Below are 18,751 nucleotides of genomic sequence, written 5' to 3'. Positions count from 1 at the left end.
GCAGCAGATCCCACCCCATCCTGAGATTCTAGGATTCCCTTTGGCATAAATGTCCTTTGGTTTTAATATTCCTCCAGGAAATTCTCCTTCCCCATCTCCAGCCACCATGGTCTCTTTATCTCTTTTTAACGCTAATAGTTTCCACATGAAGTATACAACTTGACATAAGCTTTATAACCTGTTTTTTTCTCATCTTTTCCTATATATAGTTCTAATGTCAAAAAAAAAACAAAAAAAAAAAACAGATCGTAACTAATTCAACAACAAGAACTTAGTCTTCTTCTCTTATACCTTCCCTATACCTTGCCCCTAGGATGACCAACCAATCCAGTGTGCCTAGGATTTAGGATTTTCCTGGGACATAGGATTTTCAGTGCTAAAAGTGGAGAAATCCTCAGCGAATCAGGATGAGCCATTCATCCAACTTGCCCAAGAAATTGGCACATCAAAGTATCTGCTTGTGGATATCTAACTTGGTAGGCTCTACTGCTGTTCACCACTATTTTGGGTTCTCCTCTCCTTCTGGGAACACATTGGAATTTCCCATCACCTTCAAGTTGGGCATGACTGTGTGACTTGCTTTGGCCAATCAAATGTGAATGGATTTAATGGGTGTCACTTCTAAGTGGAGCATTTAAGACTCTGTGCACCATTCTCTGTACTCTCTCTTCTCTTGCCCTGGCCAACCCTGGAGCCATGGTGTTGAGATGGCTGCATCATAGGATGGTGTAGAATGTCACTGTGAAGCAGAGCCTGCTGCCTCCCATGCTGGACATGTAGCATGAACAAAAGCCTAGCTTCACTTGTGTTAAGTCACTGAGATTTCTATGTTTTTCATTACTGCAGCACCTGACTGGTACATCAACCACTGAAAATCTCAAATCTCATTAGCAACATATTCAGACTTAAATTATTAAAGCAAACAAACAAAACAAAACAAAAACCTCCATTGAGTTTTTTCTCAGTCAGGAACTTTGAAGCACATAATCAAAAAGACAAGTTGTGTGAAAGTGGGAAACTTGAGCCTGGCCTCCCACGAAGCTCAAGAAAGCTGGAGGCAAGACCGCTTGAGAAAAAGGCCCCAGGCATAGAATTTGCCTTCCTAGTCCCCACCCACCAGCCCAGGTTATTGTTCTCAATTGTTAACATTACAATTTGAGAACAATTTAGAAAATTCAACTCTTCAACTTTCAGATGAGAAACTCTTCAAAAGGGGGGATAACTGGTTCAGGATGATCTCTGCACACATTTTGCCATTTTTGTAGCTTTCCTACCTAGCTAATTCACAGTCATTATTTATTTCTTTGGCATTTCACATACTTGCCCATGACTTGATGGTGAAAACCTAGTCTTAGTCTCATGCATGGGTTTAAAATCACATTAAAAAAAAAATACCTTTTTCTTATTACAATACTAATTTTCTTTACAATAGTAATAAATGTATACTCATTTTTTAATATAAGAAAATAAAGAATAATTTCGAAAATCCCAAACTTAACAATCCAGAAGTAGTTACTAAAATATTTTTAAATAAGAATGAATTTGTTACATTTATAACATTCATTCTGGTTTTGGGCTTGTTAGTTAGTTTTGGTTTTGATTAAATCTTGAGCACTGTTTCAATAAACATTGTTAATTTAAGTAGACACTCTTTCCTCATCACCTGTTTAGCCCGTCCCACAAGTGGTTCTCAAAGTTTAGCCTGGGCCAGAATCACTGGGAGGCTTGTGAAGCTACAGATCCCTGAGACCCAGCCCCGGAGTTTAGGATCTGTAAGTCTGGGTGGGGCCTGAGAGTTTGTATTTCTAACAAAGTTCGCTGGTAGTGCTGATGCTGCTGATTTGGGACCTTATTTTGTGAACCACCATCCTAATATTATTCTTCCTTCCAAGAACCTAATATCATCCATGTACTTAGTTTTATTTGTTAGAACCTGTTGCAATTGGTCTTATCCTCTGTGGAGGGGGAAGTTCTTTTGTGGTCTCATATTCTTTCCCCATTCATGACTGTAAGTCCCTTTCATCAACACACCTTTCCAAGTGCCTCTGGGCCTTGTGTAATTTCCTTGTATAGACACAGACATGCCTGCACACTGATTTTCAAAGTTAGGTGTCTTTTTCCTGCATTGCCACTCCTAGAAATCTCAGTTGGTAACAAAGTGAGGGTAGATAAAAAGGTTTTTTTCTTCCCCTGTCCCTGGCATTTTACATTCCTTATTCCCTCTGCATATGCCTGTCTGCCTCATGGAGTTGTTTTGATGGACAACATGTATCCAAAATGGATAGAGTTGAATATCACAGATGCTTGTGAGCTGGAAAGAGCTCTCCATGCAGAACTGAGGAGGCATTGCGACTAAACTTAATATTATTATGTATTTGTAAGGAAGTGGTTCAAAGCTTAGGTTCTGGGGTTAAAACTGGGTTATACCTGGGCTTCGGTACTTACTAGCTATGTGAGCTTAGGCAAATCACTTCACATCTTTGAGCCTCAACTATAAAATTAAGGCAATAACACCTCTGTTGCAAGGAGATGGCAAGAAATAGAAATAATATGTACAAAGAAGCCAGGCCAGAAACAGCCCTTGATAAATGGCAGCTGTTATGTTTAATTTTTTTTAATTGTTTTCATTTTTTTCCTGGCTTCTCCTCTACTGAGGGCCCAGAAAAGCATCCATTGCTCGTAGGGATCTTTTCCGCCCTGGCCAGAGGTTCTTATCATTTACAAGGATTCTAGTCACCTGCCTCGAGCAGTGGAGCCGCGAATCCCGCGGGCTTCGCTGGGGCCCCGCTCTTCGGGTATTTACGGCGCGCAGCCGCGCCGCTAGGGCTCAAGTCTGCGCTTTCAGGTTCAGTTTCAGGGTCTCGCCGGCAGCCCTGGCCGGCAAGCACGGACCCAGCGGCGGGGCCCGGACGGCTGGGTCCTCTGGGGGCCCCGGAGTTGGGAGGCGGCGTCCGGGAGCCCCCGGAGGAGGATGGGCTGCAGACACAGCAGGCTGAGCTGCTGCAAAGCCCCCCAAAAGGTAAAGGGCGCCGGCCGAGAAGTTTGCCTTCGGAAGGGAAGGGAGTGTGGAGCGGCTCCGCCGCAGGGGACCCTTGGCGCCGCGGGCTCCCTCCGATCGGCCCAGGGTGCCGGGCGGAGAACTGCGAGAGGCCGGCACGGAGGGAGGCGGGGAAGGCTCGGCCGGGCGGCGCTCTTTCTCCCGGCCCCGGGCTGAGCCACGCGGGGCAGCGGAGTTTACAAACACAGCCCCTGGGCCCAGAAAGAGCAGATAATTCCCAATGCCAGAATGAGGAAATCTCTAGTGCCCGTGGCAGATGCCCTTTTCCTTCTGTCTGGGGCTGCTGGCTGTGTGGCTACGGACAAGTGACTTGACCTCTCCGGCCCTTCGGCTTTCCCACGGCTCAGAAGCCGATCATCTCTAGGGCTGCTGCTCGCAGAGTGGTCCACGGATTCGCAGCATCCACATCACGTGGGGCCTGTTAGAAATGCAGAATCTCAGGCTCTGCCCCAGACGTCTTAAACAGAACCTGTCGTTTAACAAGATATTCATGTGTGATTGATTACAGTAAGCTTTAAAGTTTGAGAATCCTTGGTCTACAGCCTCTTCAGGCCCTAGTGGGTGCTTGTGGACTGTCCTGGGGTTTGGGGGGGGGGGCTGGAAGGGGCCAAATATGGGGGAGATCTACCACCTACTACCCTTCCCTCCCTTCCGGTCCCCCAAGGGGCCTCAGAGCTGGGTTAGGGCCCAGGAGACACTACTCAGGTTTCTTGCAGTGGGACCAGCTGCCCCTTGGGGTCTGACAAGCCCGGAAGGTTCAGAGCCTAGATCCTGAAGGACAATCACCTTAGAGGACATCCTGAGGCACGGAGGGAAAGGGCAGGACCCCTCAAGTCCTGGCCCTTTTTCCTACTGTTGCCTGCCCTTCTGCCAGGTGGGAATAAGAGGTCCCATAAACTTGATGATCAGTCCCCTGGGGACCTTTGGAAGGACCCACACTGTGAGAATATTTGGTCATTTTTTTTATTGAATTTGAGTTTCTCTCTGTCTCTCTCTGCACCTGTTTTGCTGTGTCCAAGCACAAGCTTTTTTGCCTACTGGGTATTCAATACTGTCCCCAACCTGCTGTGTGACCATGCCCTATGCCTAGTCCAGAAAGATAAGCTTTGGTCCCCCTTTCCTGGCTCCTCCTTTATTCTCTGTTCAAAAAACAGCCTCACCAAGCTCTGACCCAGAAACCCTCATGTCTTCCCTGGCTCCAGCAGGGAAACTGAGGCTTGGCTCCATGGGTGGAAGCACAGGACTAGCTGACAGGGGTGATGGGCAAATAGACCCAAGCCTGACCTGAGATTTGTAATCGAGCTGGTGATAGGTGGACCTTGGGTTTAGGTCCTGGCTCTGCCACAAACATGATGTGTGACCCCAAGAAAACCCTTGCCATCCTTACCATTCTCTGGACCTCAGTTTCCACATCAGTAAGGACAGGGAGGGGAATGTGAGAATGGTTTCTAACAGTCTGAGAGTCTGCGTTCTGTGTACCTGTGTCAACCACTCAGTCTGCAAAGTGGGCCGACAGTGAACCCCATCCACACAGTGGTGGCAGGAGACTGGAGGAGCCCTGTGCCCGCCTGGCCTTCCATAGGCTGGAAGAGGAAACCATGGTGAGCATGGTTCCCGTGCCTCCTGGCCCTCCTGAGAGCCTTACAGCTGTCCCTGTCTGTCCTTGGCACGGTGTGGACTGGACCCCCACCCCAAACTGTGAAGGGCAAGTGAAGTCAGCACAGACTATCCAACTGAGCAAGAGTCTTGGAGACCACCTGGGCTGAAGCACCCCATGTACAGATGGAGGTTGAGGTCTGGAGAAGGGAAGGGTCTTGACTGATGTTACACAGAGTAACTTAGAGCAGAACCCTGGTATCTAGTCCCTGGTATCTTAATAATTCCAAAGCCCTTTGGCATAAAAGCCTTTACTCTGTTGCCCCAGAGAAGCCTGGTATGTCTTCCTTGCCCCAGCAATGCCAGGGCCCTGCCACTGTATGACAGGACTTGTAAGTCAATTTCATTTAAAGTTCATGCTTGTTTCATGTTCACACCCAGTATCTCATCCAGGCATCAACCCCTGAGCTCCCAAGCCCATTCCCAACAAGCTACCAGTTCCCAGGGTGGGGGGTGGGGCGAAAAGCTCTAAGGATGAGATATACAAGAATGAGCTCAGATGGGGTCAGGTCACCACAACAATGACTCAACCTGAGTGGCAGTTTACAAAGTACTTTCACATCCTGCTGTGCTCACAAAAGCCCCAGAAGTGAGGCTGAGCTGCAGCATCTTCCCCACTTTACAGATGAGGAAACTGAGGTTCAGGAAGGAGCGATGTGTCCAAAGTCATAAAGCCAGTTGGTGGCAAAGCTGTGCAACTGAGCCCAGTTTTCTGCATGCCCTGTCCAGTGCTCATCGCATGCTACAGAGCAGGTGCTCTGTAAATATTTGACTGAGTGGATGTGGGGCAAATAAGAGCCAGGCTAGGATTTAGCCCAGGGTACAAAAGGAGTAGCTCATCCAGCCTTGGGCGATACAGGAAGGCTTTCTGAACTGGGTGGGGGGATGCCTTCACTGTATGTTGAAGGTTTGGTAGTAGTTACCCAGTCAATGCAGAGAGAACAGTCTGAGCAAAGGCTGAACCAGAAGCAGCTCAGTATGATGGGGCTCGTTGTGGAGAGTGGAGGTGGCAGGTAGCAAGGAATGAGGCCAGAGCTTTCAGTGGGGCCTGCCCTGGCTAGGGACAGGGGTTTGACCACTAAGACTTCTCAAAGCCCCTCCAGGTTCAAGGATCTGAGGGTTTGCTGAGTTTTGTTACAGTGCCTGGTAGTCTCAGCTAACCAGCTATTCTAGACTCCATTGAGAGGCTAAGTCACTGCCTTATTAGGACAAGTTGAAATCCTGGTGAATGAATGCGTGGGGAACCCTAGCAAACTGAGGGTGCATACTGAGGAACCATCTGTGTTGTGTGGTCCTTCCTACACCTGTCTTGGCAGAGACCATGGCCGATATGGCCATGTACCCTGGGAGGACTTGGGAGAAGGCTGGACAGACAGAGGAGGAGCCAAGGAAAGAAGTGTTCCATAGACTGGCCTGAAGGACAGACATGGGAGTGTGCAGAGTCTTTCATTCCCCAACAGGTTACCAGCCCCCTCATGGGCAGGAACACCTAGTACCTCATGGTCAACCCTCTGTGCAGGTGTCTGGTATGATGTCTGAATCCCCCAGTCCCCAGGGCTTCTTCTCTGGCCACAGCCCCGCAGCCCTGAGCAGGGTGACAGAGAACCTGGCTCAGCACTGCTCCCAAAGCTGGGCCTCAGGCAGCAGGTTCTCAATGGGTCAGTCTTTCAGTGTCTCTTTGTGATCACATCCATATGGCAGGCCAGGTGACACAGAGGGCCAGATGCAGAAGTGAGTGACATGGAAGAGCCAGCATGGGCATAAGTAACAATGAAACTCACCCGGAGACACTGAGGGCAGGGGTTTTAGAACTGGATTCATGTCTCCATTTATTTTTTTTAAGATTTTATTTATTTATTTATTTATTTTAGAGAGAGAGGGAGAGAGGGAGAGAAACATCAATCTGTGGTTGCCTCATGCACAGCCCCAATGGGGCCCTGGCCTGCCACAGAGACATGTGCCCTGACTGGGAATCAAACCAGCAACCCTTTGGTTCGCAGGCTGGTGCTCAGTCCACTGAGCCACACCAGCCAGGGCACATCTCCATTTATTAACTTGCCACGTGAGGCTCAGGGCTCGGTGCTGCTTTAGTCCTAGCTCCATCACAGATCCATTAAGTGACCATGGAAGGAACTTGGCTTCTCTATGCCTCATCTGTAAGATAGGTGTGATATTAGCTCCAGGGTCAAGGGTTGTTCTAAAGATTAAATGAAAGAACGTATATAATAGCATCCCTGATACACCGACTGGCAAGTGGCACGCCCTTGATAAGAGGGAAACATGGGCAATGGCATAAGAGAAACATAGTTATACTTTAAGGACAACCCTGCTCAGATTGTGCCCAAGGAAAGCAAGCAGAGATGTGGAGCCAGTGGGATGTTGGTGTCCTTGAAAGGCTGTTGGGGTTTGGAGCACTGCCTGGAGGCTGGCCACTGCCTTTGAACTTCTGAAGTATTGCCAAGGGGCATGAGGAGCAGCCTTGTTCTCTTTTGTTTCAGAAGGTAGAATTGTGGCCAATGAGGGGAAGCTTAAGGAAGCCCAATTCTACTTCTCATAAGGAAGAAGGGTAGTGAGTTCCCCATCTCTGGAGGAGATCAAGCAGAGGTCAGATGATATTTTGGCAAGGATAGGAGAGGGGATACATGCCTGGGACTAGCAAATATTTAGGATTCCACCTGAGAAATCTGATTATTACAGTATTTGAGGCAGAATTATCAAAATTTGGAAAAGTATGAAGGAACTTAGAAATCACTTTTAATTCCATCATTAAGAGATAGTCTCTGTGTACATTTCCAGTGTCATTCTTTCTTTTTCTGCTATATAATATACATGAGTGTGACTGTTTTAAGTGACCATTTTAGTTAACTCAGCATTTTGATGGGGCATTTTCCCATGTTAAATAGTTCATGAAGACATGATATTTAATGGCCACCTAATGTTCTGTGGCTGTCCTGTGACTTATTTAACTAATCGGGCATGTGGGTGTTTACGTTACTCATGAGCATTCTTGTGTTTCATCCCAACTCTATGCTAGTGTGGCTTTGTGTTCAGAAGGGAGAGGAGGGGACCAGGGAAAGCATCCCAAGGGAGATGGCATCTTGGCTGGGTTTTGAGGTGGATGAACTTGGCCATGTGCTAGGGTGAGTGGGGAACAGGAGAGGCCAGACTGCTAACACCTGCTTAGCGGGAGCAGGGCATATCTGACTTTTTCACTCAGTGTCCCAAGGGTGGGATAGTGACGGGCCGTGAAAGGAAGCTGCCTTTCCTAGGCACTGAGCTCTCTGCCCCAGTCATCACATGTATGTGGTATATGTGGCTTCTGAGTGGTTTTTGCCCAACCTGGAAAATAATCCCCCCAAATCATCCCAGCTAAACCCAATACAGGCTTCCCTACATAGGCACTCTGAAACCTTGTGGGGTTGAACCAGATTTCTGTGTTATAAAGGAACACCTGTTTATTCTGTGACCCAAAACCCATTAGAAAAAATTCTAGTCATCCTTGCCTTGGAGACCCAAACTTTGGTAACACCTTTTCTGCAAGTGTACATTTTTAATTCTGTTCTTCTCCTTTGTAGTTGAATCCCCAGGTGGCTGGTGTAGGCACCCTGACCACTTGACATGCCCCAGTCACCCAAAGACTTCATCTTTGCCTCAAATGGGTGTTGAGTTTGGGCCCATGCTTCACATCAGCACTTGTGGTGGTGGTGGTTGTGAAAAGGGCAGAAACAATAACGCTTCAAATTAGTTGCTGAGAAGCAGACAAGTCAAAATAGTGACCCTGGTAGGAGGGGCTGCCCCTGATATCTGTGTTCCTAGGTCAGCAGGTGAACAAAAGTCTGGATTCTGCCTGGGAAAGAGCCCTAAGGGGTGTCAGTATAATATTCATGAATGGTCATTGTTCAAAAAGTCACCTCGGAGCCCTGGCTGGTGTGGCTCAGTAGGTTGGAGCATCAGTAACCAAAGGGTTGCAGGTTCAATTCCTGATTAGGGCACACACCTAGGTTGCTGATCGATCCCTGGTCTGGGTGCCACTGTGGGCACATGCAACCCCCTGGTCCAGACATGTATGATCATCAGCCCTGGCGCCGGTCCCTAGACCATGCGCATATAGGAGGCTTCTCTCACGCATTGAAGTTTCTTTCCCCTTCTTCTCTCTCTTCCTCTCTCTCTAAAAAAAGCAATGAAAAAAAATGTCCTCAGGTGAGGATAAAATAAATCAGCTTGGAAAAAGTAAGGGACCCCTCCCCATAAAAGCAAGAGTCCTTGCTGACATCTTGGGGTGCACTTGGAGTTTCCAGCCCCTGCACTTTGTCCTCTCAGTGCTCTCCACCCTCAGGGCACTGTGAGCCTCCCTGGGTAACCTGTGGGGAGAGGGCTGGACAGGGAGTAGCACTGACAGGTGAGCGAGGGGAGCTCCTCTGAGCCCACGTGGAGGAGAGAGGAAGAGAAGGAGCAGAGAAAATCCATCCATCTTTACCATAGATGGACCTAAATCTGTCCGTTACCTGAAGACCAGCCATCCTACCTCCCTTGACAAGTGAATTTTTATCCCTAAAAATCATTTATCTTGTGTCACTTTGTTGTCAAACCCGAATCTTCCAAAACATCTAGGCCAAACGCCATACAATACACAAAGCATCCATCCCCGTTCGTGCTTCCCCCTCCCCAGATAAGTGATGTACAGACTGACCTACTTTCAGCATTTCTTCCCCCAGAGGTGGAGTCCTTTTTCTCTGCATGTCTGTGAACCTTGTAGCCCTCCCGAAGGTCTACCCACTGCCCATGCAGCCCAACCCCCTGCCCCCTCCTTAAGGAAACAGCCTGACATCAGACAAGTTATCTGTGCTGGGTTGCACAATGTCCCTCCAAAACTCATGTACACCCAGAACCTATAAATATGACCTTATTCAGAATAGGGTTTTTGTGGATATAATCTAGGTAAGATGAGATCATACTGGATTACAGTGGGCCCAGCTGCAGCATCTGCAGAAAAAAGAGCCCTGGAATGTGAGTCAAGAGTGGGTCTGACTTCTGCCTCTTTCACAAACTTGCTGTGTGATATCAAATAGCTGTTGTGCTGTCTCTGGGCCTTGCTTTCCCGTCTGTCAAATGATTGCCTTGTCTGCTTTCAGTTCCAAGAGAGGTATTTTTTTTTCTTGTTAATTTCTTTGTGCAAATAAAACTTGAATACACTATTGTTTAAAACTTTTTAAGGATTTAAGTAAAACCAAAATTGACCACAATTTTAATTCTTGCTCCAGAAATGATGACTGCCATCCATTTGTGTTTTTCTAGGTATGTTTTCCTATGCATTTAGATACCAATGGAAATAATTTATTTTGCATATTGATATTCTACAAAATACCTTACTATTTTCTCTCTTTTTTAAAAAATCCTCACCTGAGTGTATGCTTATTGATTTTAGAGAGAGGGGACGATAGGGAGAGAAACATCGATGTAAGAGAGAAACTCTGATCAGTTGCCTCTCAAACATGCCATGACCAGGGACCAAACCCACAACCTAGGTAGGTGCCCTGACTGGGGATTGAACTCACAGCCTTTCAGGTTATGGGACGATGCTCCAACCAATAGAGCCCCACTGGCCAGAGCAACCTTTCCATCTTTGTATGTAAAGACCGACTTCATATTTTTTAAACATATGAATAACATTGCATAGTATTATACATCTGAGTGTATGGAGACAATTATGGACATGAGGCTAGTGTCCAGGGTTCCCTATGACAAGAGACCCTGCCCTGCGCATCTTGTGGGTGCCATCATCCTCACTATTAAGTGCCTCTCTGCTGGCAGTACCATTGCAGGGTGCTGAGCACACTCACAGACCTCGGAAGGTAGCCAATGAGCTATCTGTCATCCTTTTCTCCAGGCCCTCCCTTTTACTGCCTCCCCTTGGGGTTACTCCAGGACAGAGGAAGGGCTCAGGACCCCCCACCCAGGCCCTCCTGAGCAAAGGCCCTCCATCTCTGTCCTCTGGAGGAGCCTTCTTCATGCAAGGCCTGCCAGCCGAGGGCATCAAACTGCCAGCCCTCCCTGCCCAGAGCAAATGACCGTGACAGGATTGATTGATAGCCCCTTCTTCCACATCCACAGCATGTCGAGACCAGGAGGGCTCTGACCTACCCATTGCCCAACTCCCTGCCACAAAAAGGAGGAAACAGAAGCCCAGAGAGGGGAAGGTGCTCCCCCAAGGCCACACAGGAAGTAAGTGGCAAGCCAGGGCTTCAACTCTGGACTCCCACTGGGGAGTTTGCTATTGGGTTGGGGAGACAGGTAGATATTTGGTAGTGTGTCTGTGACCTCCTCCACTCTGTCCACTGACCCCATTTTCTGTTCTGCTCCCTCAGAGTCCTGCCTGCTAGGCTGACCCAAGAGCCAGAAATGGTGCCGAGTCTTTTGCCAGCTCCTGGCCCTCTAAGGCGATCAGAACTGGCAGACACTCTGGGTAGCTGATAGGGGACAGGAAAAGGTGGACTCCAGAGAGGAAGCAAAAGAATATGGTCTACTGGAAAGCCTTTTACTAGGCCTCAGCCTCTCCATCTGTGAACTTGGGGTGGGAACCTGCATGCAAGGCCCTCACGACTGTGCCCGAGTCTGGCTCAGCAGGTGCTTCAGAGGGAAGTGGTTCCGTCCCCTCCTGACCTCTCCTTCTTCAGTCAGTCACACAGGAACAGTGGAGACCACATCCGCCCCCCCATTCAGGGTGCTCTGGGGGTACTACAGGTGTTCCAACAGCAGGCAGTAGCCCCAGCACAGCTGAGTGGTGCCGGCTGGCACGCCTTCCTTATACATGAGTAGTACAGTCATGTTGGTCTGTCCCCTTAGATAGGCAGTGAGTGGTGCTGATCCAACACTGTGTATCAGAATGAGGTGAACTAAATCTTAAGCACCCCTGGCAACATGAAAATGAAATCAAATCCAGGCATTACTTGGGCAAAATTCTTCTGCCCATCTTAGAGATGGGGAAACTGAGGCCTGTGTTTATGGTGTTCTATCTGAGCCTCTGTCATTTGGGTGTGAATGCTAACATTTCTCAACAGCCCTGAACTTTTAGGCCCTGCCTATCCTCCGCCCCGTTCGGGCCCTGGAGGGGGCCCTTGGGGCTTCCGCCCCCACCTCCTTCCTGCTTCCACCCTCAGCCAATGGGCCTTGACCGTGGTTGTTCAGATCTGAATGGGGCCAGGGCCCCACCCACGCAGAGTCCAGACACCGGAAGGCAGCCCTGATATGCAGAGGGGTGTGACCTGAGTCCCTTGAGGCTCAAAATTACCAGTCCCCTGAACATTGAGCTACTTGGATCAGTCTGGTATATGCACTAAGGAAACGGAAGGGACTCCAGGCTCCACCTTGAATCTGGATTCTCATTAAAGATCTGTTCCCTGGGCCCCCCTTTTTCTATCTGGAAATAGGAGATGGGGATTGGAATAAATTTTCTCCAGGGGTCCTTTCAACCCTGTCTTCTGGGTCAAGATGGGTGTGATGGAACTATGTGGCCAAGGGAAGCCAGGGCTGTGGTTTATGGGGACAGGGAAGGAGCTAGATGAATTCTTAACGTGCCTTTGATTACTAAATTCTGTAAGCTAAGCCGGAATAGTGAGGACACAGATCAAATCTCTCAATCAGAAATATACAAAGCCTTGGAGTTCTGTAAAAGGGGTGGAGTTATGGTCCTTGAAGCAAGGTTAGAACAATCAATGTCTTCAGGGGAGGCCAAGCCAACCTTAGGGCTACTCTTGGCCTCTGTCCTGGTAGGATTCCCAAGGTTAGGGAGAGCTGGGCAGCTTCTATCCCAGGCTTCTGCCTTACACATTCTTGCCTGGTGAGGCCCAGTATTTGAGGGAAGTTGAGGAGTGTACCCCAGAAGCTTTAGTATGGAACTATAGAAATTTGCCCAAAGTAGTGCAACCTGAGTAATAGTCATCAGAGCCCTCTGAGGCTCTGTTAATGCAGGTGGCTTTTATGTACCATCTGCACTAGCTAAATGCTTCATGCTTACCAGGGATCTTCCCATGCTGAACGTAGGGGATGCCTTATAGAATTATAGACTGTAGGAGCTGAGGGTTCTCTGAGTTCACTTGGTCCAACCTGCAAAATGAAGTTTGCCTCTCCTTTTATGCTACCAGTGATGGAGAGAGCTCACTACCGCCACCATACGTCACCCTCCAATAAGGCAGCCTACCTCTGCTAGGGGTAGTTCTGAAATCCTTCTTGTTGAAGTGAAACTTCTTAAAACTTCTAGTCCTTGGCCACAACCCTGCCCTCCAAGGCTGTGGACCACAGACTAGCAATTTCTGCAGTTCTGCAGAGATTTGAAGAGAGTGGCCAGGTTTTCTTGACTGTTCTTGAGACTGACCAACGGTCCCTCCTATCATTTGGTTCGGAGTCTCCTTCCTCATCCTGTCAGTTCCTTTTGGACACATTCCAGTTTGTCAGTTGAGCGTCCCAAGTGCAATCATATTCTACAGGATCTCACACCAGGCCCAATCTGAACTTGTCTAGCTTCTTCACAGCTCAGGACACTGTCCTCCTACTGTACCCTGACTCTGTGTGTGCTTTGGGTAGCCCTGTCCTACTCAGACCAGGTTGGCTTTAGGCTGAACCCAGAGCAGGGCTCTGGTCTGATTGATGACAAGGACCTGGGCCCCAGGACTGTGCGTGTTACCAAGACATAGGTGTCCTGTTTCCAGTCTTCTTGGTTGAAAGGCTGCCCTGGAGTTCAGAAGGACAGAGGAAGACATCTGTTCCAACCCTGACCCATCACAGATAGTGAAACAGGTCCAGAGAGGGAAAGGGACTTCCCTAAAGTCACAGAGCAAAGCTGGAACCGAGGTTCCAGCTGCCATCCCTCTTCCAGAGCTCAATCTAGATGTCCCACCCCTGTCCTAGGCCTCCCCTGGTTCTGCTTTTGGGCGGGAAATTGTTGTCTCCCTCCCAGGTCCTCTCCTCTCCCAGTGCAGGGTGAACTCTGCTCCATGACCTCTGTGGAGGAAGCGGCCAGGGCCCAACCTGGGGATTTTCCATGTAGTGGTTGCTTATCAATTCCTACTCAGTTCTGGGCGCTGTTTCCAACGGTTATAGCATCAAAATCATTGAGAGATTGCAGATTGCAGCCTCCCAGCACACACACACCACCCTCAGACTCTGTGGGTCTAAAACTGGGCCTGGGGAGTCGCGTTAAACCATCACTCCATGTGGTTCTAATACAGCAGGCCTGTGGGCCACATTTCTGTAAATACTGCTCTGGGCAACCTAATGGGGCAAATCCACAGTGGATTTCACAAATGGTCTAGCAGGACTAGCAGGAGAAACACTGGTAACCAAGAAGGTCCTCATATGGGTATCTGAATAAGCAGGTCCTGAAGATTAGAGCTGACAGGAACTCGCTCCATCCTGGGGGGAGATGGAGGAGAAATGACGTATGAGCTGGGCCCGGAGGCCTGAGGAATTGTTGATGGTACAGGCAGACCTCATTTTATTGTACTGTGCTACATTACACTTCATGGATGTGGCATTTTTTACAAATTGAAGGCAAGACCCTCCGCTAGGAAAAAGATTCTGACTCCCTTGACTTCAGTGGTCTGGAACCAAACCCTCAACATCTCCAAGGGAAACCTGTATGTCATCTGGGGTCATCTTAAGCAGCATGGGATGGTCTTGAACTTGTGGATGCATATGCTAGGGTACAGTAGGTTGTTTTGGTTTGGTTTTGGCCTAGCAAATTTGCCAACATTTTAAAGAAACTAATACTATTCCATGTTGACAAGGTCGCAGCAAAACTGGCCTTGTGTGGTATGAGTGCATAAGTTAATTGGTAGAACCTTTCTGGAAAGTAGAGCGAGTACTTTTTAGATGTGTAAAAAAATCTGATATGTCAGTGTGTTAACTCAAATATAATTTGGTAACTGAAGAATCAAAATAATCTAAATACTCAACAGTAGATTATTGATTAAATTCATCCATAAGGATGTAATGCTGGAGTCATTAAAATTAATGTTTTTAATGAATATTATGAGCATGTAGTAAGTGCTCATAATATATTTAAAAAATTAAGATATAAGGAAATAATACAATATTTCAAAACTGAATAAATATATATATTGCTACTGCTACAATTCGAAAAAGATGCTTCCAAATACTTAAATATTAAGAAAATGGGCTCCAAAATATATAAAGGACTCATATTACTGTACAATAAAAATAAATAACCCTAACCCTGGCTGCTGTGGCTCAGTGGATTGAACATCGGCCTGCGAACCAAGTGTCGCTGGTTCAATTCCCAGTCAGGGCACATGACTAGGTTGCACGTCAGGTCCCCAATTGGGGGTGCGTGAGAGGCAACCACACAGTGATGTTTCTCTCCCTCTCTTTCTCCTTTCCCCTCTCTCTAAAAATAAATAAATAAATAAACAAACAAATAAATAAATATATTATTTTTAAAAACATAAACAAATAACCCAATTAAAAAATGAGCAGAGGATTTGAATAAACATGTTCCCAAAGGTGGCGTACAGATGGCCAACAAGCACATGAAAGATGTTTAGTGTCACTAATTATCAGGGGATGCAAATCAAAACCACAGTGAGGTATCACCTCACACCTGTTAGAATGGCTATTACCAGAAAGAGAAGAAATGATAAGTGTTGGGAAGGACGTGGAGAAAAGAAAACCCTTGTACACTGTTGTGGGATTGTAAACTGGTGCAGTCACTATGGAAAACAGTATGGAGATTCCTCAAAAATATTAAAGAAGTATGAAATGATCCAGCTATTCCACTTCTGGGTATTTATCAAAGAATACAAAAACTCTAACTCAGAAAGGTACCTGCACCCTTATGTTCATTGCAGCATTATTAACAGTTGCCAAGATATGGAAACAACCAGAGTTTCCATTGATAGATGAATAAAGAAGTCAGGGCACATATATAGAATGAAGTACTCCATGGGCATTAAAAAAAAAAAGAGGAAATCTTGCTATTTGTAACAACATGGATGGACCTTGAGGGTATTATGCTAAGTGAAGTAAGTCAGACAGGGAAAGGTAAATACCGTATGGTTTTACTTACAAGTGGAACCTATAAAACAAAGCAAATGAATAGACAAAGCAAAACAAAAAGCTCCTAGATAAAGAAAACAGGTTGGTGGTTGCCAGAGGTGAAAGGGGTGGGGGAAGGGGGTCAGCTGCATGGCCACCGGCAGAAACTAGATTCATGGCAGTGACAACTTTGTAGTGTATACAAATATCCAATTTTAATGTGTACTCCTGAAACATAGAATGTTATACACCGATTTTACCGCAATTCAAAAAAATAAAATGGGGAGGAGGAGGAAGAGGATGATAGACTGAGAGGACAGACTGTGACAAGCCTTGAGTGTCATTCTGAAGGCATGATCCTGGGGGCGGTTTTGTCAGAATCTGGGGACTCGGGTGCAGGATTCTGACTTTGGTCTGAAAGCTGTTAGTGAAGGAGAGTTTTCCCCTTTCTATGGTGGTTCTTGGGAAGAAGACAATTTTTCATGAGCTTTATGATCTTATTTCAGGGAGCCTGTAGACCTACCAAAGCTCTGTGGAGTCTTTGTTCTTGCCATCTTTGTCAAACTAAAGTAACAAACTTAAGCAATGTTTGAGCTCTTAGAATATGCCAGGTATTATAGGTATATTATCTCATCTAATCCTTAAACCAGCCTCAGGGGGAAACCAAGGTTTGGGGGCACCATACAGCTACTCAGTATTGGGTTTAGGATTTGAATCCCATCTGGGCGACTCAGAATTCTTGATCAGGCCACTCCAGTCTCTAATGTTCTGAGGGCCATGGGTTCAGTTGGACCTCCGCACACCGCCACTTCACAAAGAGGGAAAGGGATTTGTCCAAATTCATGGGAGAGCTGTGACTGGAATTCAAGAATTCTCACTCCCGTGAAAACGTTGCTCAGATTAGCGTGACCAGCAGTGGCAACAGGGATGAGAGAACCGTGTGTGTTTATCTCCCTCCTTCCTCCAGCTCAGGGTGGAGAGGCTGGCTCCTGTCACTTCCCCAGATTCCTGTGTTGACAGCTTTCCCGGCTTGTGCCTGGGCCAGGCGTCTCCCTCTCCCCTGGGAGGGGAGGGCTCAGTCTTCACAGGGTGGATGGAGGACTCAGTTGTCAGGAATGCCCAGCCCCTAAGCAGATTTGGGGCACCAGGGCCTGGGGAGGAGGCACCATGTCTCCCGCAGTTTGCTAGGGGCTCATACTGGGCCAGGAGCAGAATGTTCTAGAAGCCTTCCTTTCATTTATCTTCCCTCCCCAACCAGAAATATGCTTTCTAGCAGCATTTCAGTGGTTCATGAGTTCATGAAATTGTTAATAATTCTTATTCTAATAATTACTTTTAAAAATCTGTTAACATTTTTCTTTTACAGTAATAACTCACAATTGAACATCTTCATAGCCTTTCTATGGGCTGACTTATTTTTTATAGTTTCTCTAAGTGGAGTCTAGATTATCTTTTTTAAAATTATTTTTTAAAGAATATCTTGAAAAGTATACAAAACTGCTTATATTTTTTCCACCCCAAATTCTGGTCCAGTGGTCAGTGCCAGATCTTGACCAAATTTTTCCCATCTGGGATGAAATGAGAAACTAAAAGGCGTGAGTGTGTGTATAACATTCAGTAAGGATGTCATCCCATTTTCCTGGAAGAAGTGGTCTTGAGCTTGCCTAACTCTATTTTGGAAGGTTAAAATGTCCTCTATTTTATGAAATGAGAATGATAGTCTACAAATATGTTTTTCAGCATCCTTGCTTGTCAATCCATATCAACTCTCCTATTAAAATATTACTCACTTGTGAAAGCTGAAAATCTGGGAGGCACAGAATTGTGGTCTAGAAAGCCCTTTGCATCCATAAGCTTTCTCTGATCCGATCCAACTGTCACTGACCAAGGCTGGCAAAGGACCCACTAGGTGTGGCTCCTTGATCTGCCTTGATGGGACCCTAACCTGCCTTCTCATCTTTGAACTGGGGATATTCCCATTTCCCAGGGTTGCTTTAAAGATTAGCTGAATAGTGTAGATATAACAGCAGAATGCCCAGAACATCCCAATTACAGAGTCTCACTCCATGGGGCAAGGTAAGTACTTCTGCCTCCTTATGGTTGAGGAAGCAGCCCCTTCTAACAGATTATAAGCAAGTGAAATCATGGCCTTGACTTCTGATGCTCTGCTCCCAACACCACACAACTTTAAGGAAAACTTGACTGGAAGCTGGGATAGCCGCAGGCCTGGAGAAGAAAGGGAATTGTCTCTGAAGTGAAGGTTGGGAAGTTTTAGGGCGCCTCAAGGTCATAACTAGGGTGAAGGTAAGAGCCGAAGGTCTGGCCAAGTCCTGGCAGAAGGTAAAAGAGGGTAAGGAGGGCTCTGTGGTTTGTGGCGGGAGCCAAACCACAAGAATCTAAGGAGCCCTCAGCCAGCACAGAGGTTTCCCTGGCCATGATGGAAAGTCCTGCCCTGGGAACCTCTTCCACGCACAGGGATGCTGCCTTGGGGTGGGGAGGGAGGGAGCCTAAGGGTCTGGTACCACCAAAAGTCCTGTCTTACCTTTGGAAGAGACCTGCTGCAGCATCCATTCTCACATTGATTCCCACCCTCTACCTCCACCTCATTGCTGTGCCATTTCTTCTAGAGACGCCAGGAACCAGAGCAGCTGCCCAGACCCGAGCCCCAGGAACTGGGTCCCCCAAATGGGGACACAGGTGAGTAACCTGCTCCATAAATTCCTTTCATGATGGTTCCCTACTTTATAATTAACAAAAGTCATATAGCTACTTAATTATCTCATGAGGTTTTAGACAGGTTACATTAATAGGAGTATTGTGTCTACAGTCAGGGAGGTGATCGTCCTGACCAGTGCTTTCCTGTTCTGGGCTGTTGATACCATACCTGGAATGCTGAGTTGATTTCTGTAAAGTACATTTTCAGAGGAATCCAGAAAAATTGGAAGGTGTACAGTGAAGGAAAAACAGGCTTATGAGGGACCTAAAAAC

The 18,751-nt window shown here is 47.1% G+C and overlaps 1 protein-coding gene across 1 annotated transcript in view; it reads left to right on the top strand.

The window, feature by feature from the left end:
• The first annotated feature begins 2,832 nt into the window (after positions 1–2,832).
• CCDC69 (coiled-coil domain containing 69) overlaps positions 2,833–18,751 on the top strand; it is a 28,574-nt gene continuing 12,655 nt past the window's right edge. Inside the window, exons 1-2 of the mRNA XM_090288441.1 lie at positions 2,833–3,019; positions 18,391–18,460. Coding sequence (XP_090144567.1) covers positions 2,972–3,019; positions 18,391–18,460 — 118 coding nt within the window. The 5' untranslated portion in view covers positions 2,833–2,971. The remainder of the gene's footprint in view (positions 3,020–18,390; positions 18,461–18,751) is intronic.

This window comes from Furipterus horrens, unplaced genomic scaffold (genome assembly GCF_987537825.1).
Source record: "Furipterus horrens unplaced genomic scaffold, mFurHor1.1.pri manual_scaffold_10, whole genome shotgun sequence".
NCBI lineage: Eukaryota > Metazoa > Chordata > Mammalia > Chiroptera > Furipteridae > Furipterus > Furipterus horrens.
This window is presented reverse-complemented; position numbering and strand designations above follow the sequence as displayed.